The 8216-nt window shown below is 42.2% G+C and overlaps 1 protein-coding gene across 7 annotated transcripts; it reads left to right on the top strand.

The window, feature by feature from the left end:
* The first annotated feature begins 1035 nt into the window (after positions 1-1035).
* Positions 1036-7914, top strand: LOC113414554 (low density lipoprotein receptor adapter protein 1-like). 7 transcript variants are annotated; one of them, XM_026671484.2, is made up of 9 exons: positions 1036-2176; positions 3661-3803; positions 4770-4882; positions 5866-5980; positions 6180-6252; positions 6509-6618; positions 6806-6849; positions 7022-7053; positions 7300-7914. In XM_026671484.2, the coding sequence occupies exons 1-9, from the start codon at positions 2080-2082 to the stop codon at positions 7407-7409; spliced, it is 837 nt and encodes a 278-aa protein (XP_026527269.1). In that variant the 5' UTR covers positions 1036-2079; the 3' UTR covers positions 7410-7914. The 7 variants fall into 7 exon arrangements, with proteins under 7 accessions (XP_026527269.1, XP_087815315.1, XP_087815326.1 ...); XM_087959223.1 differs by lacking the exon at positions 1036-2176 and adding an exon at positions 2187-2716; XM_087959219.1 differs by lacking the exons at positions 1036-2176; positions 7022-7053 and adding exons at positions 2725-3397; positions 3480-3575.
* The last annotated feature ends 302 nt before the right edge of the window (positions 7915-8216 follow it).

Below are 8216 nucleotides of genomic sequence, written 5' to 3'. Positions count from 1 at the left end.
GCAGATATAAACAAGACAAAAAAGAATTCGAATTAATAACAAACTGCAACAGTTAGATAACATTTTATTAGGATCAAATAAAAAAAACATAACAAAATTTTATAACTACTTATTAGAAACAGAACTAGAAGAAGAAATTGTAAAAGGAAATATGATTGCTTGGAGTAAGAACGTAGGGCGCAGCATCACATTAGCGGAATGGGAGAAAGTTTGGGGCAGAAACAATAAGATTACCAAATCGGCAGCATACAAGGAAAATCTTTATAAAATGTTTTATAGATGGCATCTCCCCCTTCGAGGTTAGCGAAGATGCACCCCAACATGAGTCCGCATTGCTGGAAGTGTAGGAAAAAGAAGGAACCTTTTTCCATATGTGGTGGTCTTGTGCAGAAACCCAAAAGTATTGGAAGAAAATCAAAACTTGGTTGGAAGAAATCACCAAAGAGCAGATCGAATACAAACCAGAGTCCTTCCTACTAGGGATTTTTGATAAGCAAATTTCCAAAAACCAAATACATAACAATACACATTTTAACAGCGGCCAGATTAGCCTTCGCTCAACACTGGAAAAAACATCAAATTCCATCAGAAGAAATGATTATTGAAAAATCTCAAAATGCGCAGAAATGGATAAATTGACTTTGGCGCTAAAAAACAAAGACACTTCACTATATTACGATAGCTGGAATTGTTGGTATAATTGGATTGACCAAAGATAAATTATATATCATAAGGCATAAAAGAAAAGTATCAATACATAATAATGAGGTAGCGATATAAGTTAAAAACAGGTGTGGTTATATGACACAAGTTAAGGTGATGAAAACAAAAGAAGATCTTGCAAACTGTTAAAATAAGAATACTTTTTATCCTGTAAACTCTTTCTTTCTTTCTTTTCTCAAAATTCTTTCCCTCTCTTCCTCTTCTCTCTTCTTTCTTTCTTTTTTTTCTTTCTTTTGCTTATTTGTGTATGTATTGTGACTGGTTTTAAATGTAAAAATTAATAAACTATATTTAAAAAAAAAAAATTCAAAAATATAATTTTCAGACCACAAGGAACCTTAGCACCAACTATCTGTTCTACTTAGGTAAGATCCCACTTGAAATGGAGAGTCCAGTTCTATATTCAGAGAAATTGAAATTGGTTCATTTCAAAGGGCAAACAAAGATAGACAAGAGATGGGAAACTATTGAATGGGGAAAAATTGAACACAGTTTAGTTTTGGGAAAAGATGACCGAGAAGAGATATGATAACACTTTTCAAATACTTGAAAGGCTATCATATAAAAGAAGCTCAGAGTCAGGATTTGTTATCTCTGATTCTGGAGCACAAGACAGAGAAAAGTGGATTTAAGTTACAGGGAGGCAAATTCTGATTAAATGTTGGGGGAAAACACCCTAATAGTAAGTTTGATAATGGAACTAGTTATTTGGAATTGATGGGACTCCCCTTCAATGGATTTGTTCACATGGAGTCAAGATGCTCCTAGATCCTTTAGGATGCTTTAATGAGGATTCCTGTCCTAAGCAAGGTGTTGGAATTGATGACCTAAATCCACCTGTTGGCTGGGGAATTCTGGAAGTTGAAGTCCATACATATGAAAGTTAACCTGCTTTAGAAATAGTGGCCTAAATGACATGTTCCAATTCTGCGACAGCAAACCTGTTTATAACAATCGCGTTATTTGTTTGGGAAGTGTTGCATTTTTAATAGGAACAACATATATGTTCTGAGTGTTACATTCTTCTTTAAATTCCATGGGGCAAGACTGCGAGTGAAATACAACAAATATCTACTCCAGTTGCTCGCTGTTACCGAATCACAGCACTAAAATTGCCATTTGGTCCCTAGATTCGCGTATACAGTTCTTAACTTCCCCATCTCCTTGGAGGAAAAAAACGCAACTACAACTTCCCCAGGTGCTTTTTAATGGACTACTGTATCTGTGTCGCCTGGTCTCGATCGCAGCGCATGCGTGCTGGCTCTACCCGAAGGCAAGGTGCATCGACATAGAGAAGTCCCTCCCACCGCCGGTAGAGCGTCCAAGACCCAGCCCGAGGCTCCTCTCTTTCAAGCGATGGAAGCGCTCCGGGCTGCGGGACGAGCGGTGCTCCGGAGTCCCAGCCTCGCCCGCCACCGCTTGGGCGTTGCCCGCCTCCGTCGCCACAGACAAGGTTAGTGCGAGAAAGCGCCTTACTGGGCGTTGCAGGTGTAGCGCCGTGGTTGCTAGGAGACAGCAGGACGCGCAACGAAGCTACTGCTCCTCCTTCCCCCATGGCCTCTCTTCCTTGGTTCCCTTCTCGTGGGATACTCGGGGACTCTTCAGCCGTGCGCATGCAAAGCTTGTCCCGGCGACGCGAATGTCCACGGGACTGGAAGGGCGGGGAATGTTGCTAGGACCTCGTGGTGGGGACCCGGAGCTGAGGGCGGACGCTGCTTTTTTTCTGGAGCGCGAAATTAATTAGTGGTGCTCCAGCCTCCCCAGCTGAGCTGCAGCCCCGAGGGAAGGAGGTTGTAGGCAGGAGGCGTTTTACTTACTGACGGTGGGGCCCCCTTGGGCCACGTGAATGGAAGAACCAAGGCAGACTCCTCCCCAACACAGTGGGGGCTTAACCCTGTGCTGGGGATTCAGGTCCTATTCAATATCTGGTACCCTGGGCTGGATAGCTGGGCTACTCAGTGTTGTACCAGGTTTGTACAACACCCTCGGGCAGGTTAGTGAAGGACTTAAATGATGCTTTTGCACCGTAGGCACCGTTTGGTTAGCTTTGATTTCAGATCACTCCCTTGTGATCTACAATAGCTTTTGGTTTAAACAAAACAACAGTTTAATGCTAATATAACCTTCTGTACTTCATTATCTTCGTGTTTGTGACTTTAAAATCCAAGGGGCACTAATATTTGTTGCTAGATAAATGAAACAGTGGAATAAATGGCATCCTTCAAAATTTCATCAAGGCTGACTTTGGTGCCTATCTTATACCAAGGAAAAGATTTTTAGAGTTGAGCCAAGCTCAGTGGAGTGACAGATAAGAGAGGTAGGAGCAAAGTCTGAAAGATTTTTTTTAGATGCTTTCCACTTTTTAAAGCTGATGATAGTACTTCCATCTGCCGATGGTAGTTGTACCTGATTGATTCTTCATCTGCCCTCTATCCTCATAGTGAGAGGGACAGTAGAAAATGAGCCTGCAAGTAGTGGAAACATAGAAACACAGCCCCTAAAATGCTTTTGATTTGGTCCAGCTATCAGTTATTTCCAACCAGAGACATTCACAAGATGGATATGTGTAGAGGTCAAAAGCAGCATGTGTTGAGTTTCACCCATTTTGTTTCTGCACAATGTTGGAAGCTAGACCTTGCAACCTGAGACTACTTTTGTTACTTTGAGGAAAATGGTGAGTTCTGTAGAAGCCTTCAATTCCAACTTGACATAATTTATGGAAGAAATATATACTGTAATTGTTTTTCTGTTTGCAGCCCCATCTACATATGCAGAAGATTGAAGGGCCCAAAAGTTTGCAAAACCCAGAAAGTCGCTAGAGAAAGCTTCCGTATTTTATATGTAGAGTCGTGGTAAAATACTTGCTGCTACTTAGAGGTTGGCATGGGATTACTCTTACTTCCATCTTTACTAAATTAATTTTGCCTTCCTTTGCAGAACTCCCGGAATCCTGGGCTGACATGCGTGAACCCCTCTTGGAGGGCATGAGTTTTTCCCTGAAGTACCTAGGCATGACATTGGTGGAGAAACCCAAAGGGGAGGACATGGCAGCAGCTGCCATCCACCGGATCATTGCCATGGTAAAAGATGTATTTCTCTTCTTGTCGTGTTCTTCTCTTCTTGTAATACATGTTGGCAGAATTACAAAGACTTTTATGTCTCAAGACTTCATAAACAAGCAGTGCTCAGAGGTGGGATGATTAAAGCTTGACTCTTCAAACTCCGGAGGAGAAAATGGGTGGCAGCTCCCATTCTTTTTATTACCTTTGTAGATTGCTGTTTTGATGTTTTAAATTCTTTATAAGTTTAGAGGTAAAATATTAGCTATTTTAGCTAAACAGATCTGTATTCACATATAATGCATGAATAGAATTTGAAGGGTAGCAGTGAATACGGGAAGTCCTCAACTTACGATCATAATTTAATTTACTCTTGTTTTAATGTAGAGTATAATGTATTTCTATGCCTGTTAGCTGCCCAGAGTTATCTTATGGTCAGATGAGCAGCCAATACATTTTATAAATAATAATTGAGCCCATAATTAACTTGTGATAGTGGTAAAGTGGATCAATGCATGATTGTGCCCGATGTTATGTTTTTTGTTGTGCTTGTTAAAGTGAACGTGGTGGTTGTAGAGTGAACAAACTGGTCATTAAGTGAATCCATTGTTCACCATGAAGCACTTTCTGCTGGAAACATAAATTGTGGACATGTAGCTGAAGAATGCAGCAAATGACTGTAAATGTAGGCTGTTTGCTGAACACCCAAAATGTGGTCACATGATTGTGGTAGTAGAGTAGGTGTTGGAACTTCAAATCTGAATTGTAAGTCCCTTTTTGGGGGGTCCACTGTAACTTCAAATGGTTGCTAAGGATCAGTTGTAAGTCAAGGACTAGCTGTAAATGTAATCCAAATGTGGACATAGGCTTTGTGGATGCATTACTTCATAACAGTTTGCTGGATTTGAATACTGGGTTTGACCCAGAAGAGATAGTATTACGTATACTTCCACAATTGTTTCTGGATCCACTTCTTCTTATCCTTAGGCTCGGGTGGGACCTAAGAAGTTCCAGAAGATGATTTTGACTGTGTCACCCAGGGGCCTCTCTCTGCAAGATGCTGAGACCAAGGAAACAATTGAAACCATCTCCATTTACAGGTATGGGTTCATGCAAGAAGACTGAATTCCTGGTAGAACACTGCCGATGGACAGAGAGATGACTAAAGGGCTCATTTGCCATTAGTCCTGTAATTGTTCATGTATGCTGCTAATTGTTCCTGTTTGATGTATCAAGAAGCATCAATGACTGGCTAAAGTGCATACAGAGGATACATGAATCATAGATTGTTGTACAGTATAAGAAACAAAATTGGGGTTCATTTGGAAGCTCTCCTGGGCCTGCCCAGAAGCATATGCTTTCCATTAAAAATGCATTTCTATGCAGAGGAACTTACTGGCTGGACTTACCACCTTTCTTATTGCTAATTTAGGAAATATGCTTTTCATATCTGCATACTTGGAAATTCTTTCCCTCTCCATTTTTTTCATGGGCTTTCTGCATTTCAACTTCTGTTGCTCATTTCTGCTAGGAATCCTTTGCTGTTGCAAGAAGTGACCTACTTTTTTATGCTGAGGGCTGTATTTGATGTTGAAATGGTATAATAGCAGATGCGCTGTGAGAAGTGGGTCAAGCCAGCGCTGAAAAACAGGCAAGACTCTACCAAAAGATTTTTTAAAATCTAAGGAACCCTCTTCCACGGTATTAACTTCTACCACAGCTAAACGTAACAGGTTCACAGTGTCACTATTTTAAAGTATTTTTTTTTTCTAAAAAGCCACAAATACCCCACTCCCAAATGTTTGCTCCCAAGACCTCAGTAGCAATTCAAAAACAGTCTTGCAACAAACCATGGGGCCTCATGTCAGCTGTGGAAGCCTAATTTGCTCTCGCCTAACTGGCAAATTATCCATACCCCATCAATTCGTGTGGTTCTTTCTTCCTATTCTGATTGTGTCTTCATTAGCGAATATGTCTTACTCTGAGCTCTTTCCTGATTTTGGCATAAGCTCCCTCTACCCTTTTTGCACAGGTTCTTAAGAAACAAGCCCACGCTTTTCCTTTTTTTTTTTTTTTTTTGCAGAATTTCCTATTGTACCACAGACAAGCTGCAGAACAAAGTCTTTGCCTACGTGGCACAGAACCCTCAAAGTGGTGCCCTTGAATGCCATGCGTTTCTATCACCTAAGAAGAAAATTGTGAGTTCCTGTGACTTCAGTGGGGAGGGAGGAGGATTTGTTCTCGGGCTCATCCGAATTCTAGGGTTTGCCTTGAGGAGACAGCCCTGCCTGCCTGTGCCTATCAGAAGGGGGAATTTTCATGTTGGTTTCTGCTTGACTTGCTCCTCCTGTGTATTTTCTCTTGTCATTCTCTTTCTTTCCTCATCTCGCTTTGTAGGCCCAGGCGGTGACTCTCACTGTGGCACAGGCCTTCCAAGTGGCCTTGGATCTCTGGCAAGCTACACATGCAGGTATGATTGATAGATACACATTCCCGGAGTTATAAGTGTCTCTCCCCACCCACACCCCATTTTGACTGAATCCTTTGCCTTTCCCCGATGCAGAGGGAAGTGAGATGCAGGAGTAAGATCTGGCTAGCCTGTGAAGCTTAGATGGCTAGCCAAAGGATGGACAGTGATGAGAGGAGGGGGACTCTTCACATCCTCAAAGGAACTTTCAGTACTATTATTACGTTGGATTTAGTTGCAGGGTTTCTTTTCTCTTCAGGCTCCAGGGAGGAAGAAAAGCACCTTCCAAGGCCAATGGGCCCCATAGAAACCACTTGTCAGCCAGTCAGGACACCTCTGGGCAGTCCGCCATTCAAAACAGACTTTGAGGTATTGTATGGTTCATGTCCTTAGCTCGTTTTCCCCTTATTTTGCATGCAAAGTATTGGCTGTGATGGCCAAGAAAGGTTCCCAGCTTTGGAAACAGGTGAGCACGTCAGAAGAAAGCAGCCATAGTCATGCTTACCTCATAGGGAGAACTGAAGAGTCCAAGTTTCATAATAATCTCTTTCTCTAGGATGAAGACGACGAGGAAGGAGATCTTAATGAAGCCTTCTCTGGGTAGGCATTTGAAGCCCAGAAGGGTCAGGCTGGGAAGCCAGAGGCCAGGATGTCTCATGGCTGGGAAACGCGTGACTGGAATCCCCTGTGGCTGCAATACTATAAGTAGCCTGGCAGCCTAGGTGGCTAAGAGTAGGTTAGACCTAACATGTCTTTGTTTCTCACTTCAAAGCTGCATGGAGGAGGGGGGCTGCCCCAACACAGGTAATAATCTCTCAGTTTAACTTCGCTGTCGTTACATGCCCAGGTTTGCCTTATAGAACAATTGGGAGTATGGAAACATGTGTTGTTCATGTTCATGATGTCCGTGATTGGCCTTTCTTGACTTTAGTGAGAGAGCTCTAATCGCTTTTTCTGAAGTTTGTCCTTCCTTGTATTACTCACTGTATGACCGAACTGGAAGAGGGCACCATTCCCCTCAGTCGTTTGACTGTTAACTTTGTATTTCAGATTCAGGGAGCCTTACCTTTGGGAACTCCCCAGACACACAGTTCCACTCAGTGGCAGCCTGGGGGTGCAGTCCTCCCAGCAATTGCCTGCCTCCAGGGACACTGTTCTAAATCACCTGTTGCTGTCATCACTATTCATCTCCAGCACCATTTTGTTATCTGCAATGCATAAAGAACAAGGCTGATTTCCTTCTCTCCAGCCACAGACCCCCTTTGCCTTGAATAACTTTGTATTGTTCAGAACTTAAAGTCAATACCTCCTAAAAGCATCAAGGTACCCAAAGTTCTTCAGGGACTTCATTGGTTCTATTCAAAAGCCTATATTCTGCAAGGATGCCAGAACTCCCATGCTCGATAAAGGCAATAGATACACTTTTTATACTAAGATATTGCCCTGAATGCAGAGGTAGGTGCTATATGTAGCAAAAGCAATCAGATTTGTAATTCATTTCTTGCCTCGTTGAATTGGGGTGGGGAGCCTTGTGGATGTAGACAAGTTCTGGCTTCTGTGATCCCTTGTCCCCAATTACTCATCACTGCCAAACCACAGCTTTGTAGCAAAAGATTTAATTTTTAATGTCATTTTTAAAGGTAAATAAATATTTCTACAGTTGTATTTGGGCATTTTTCCCCCTTTCAATTGCTTCATCTTAGATTGATGATCAAGGGAGAGGGAGGTGTTGGGAAGGCTGTCCCCTGGGAGTCAATTCCTGCATAATATTCCATATCACAAAGTTTGCTTTCTATCCCTAAACCAAATACTTTGAGGGATGTATTCCCCCTTCTCTAGTCTCTTGACTATTTTGATGGAGGGGAAGAAGCGGCATCTGGCCTTTGACAGTGTCATGGGTATCTCTTGGTCTGCATGAAATGAAATTGTTTGGCCTTTGTTAGTGTCTCCAAGCAGAGTTGATTCTT

Source organism: Notechis scutatus, chromosome 1 (genome assembly GCF_049901735.1).
Source record: "Notechis scutatus isolate UNSWTSFEM ecotype Mainland chromosome 1, rNotScu1.2, whole genome shotgun sequence".
Lineage (NCBI taxonomy): Eukaryota > Metazoa > Chordata > Lepidosauria > Squamata > Elapidae > Notechis > Notechis scutatus.
Note: the sequence above shows the minus strand (reverse complement) of the source record. Positions and strands in the feature narration are given on the sequence as shown.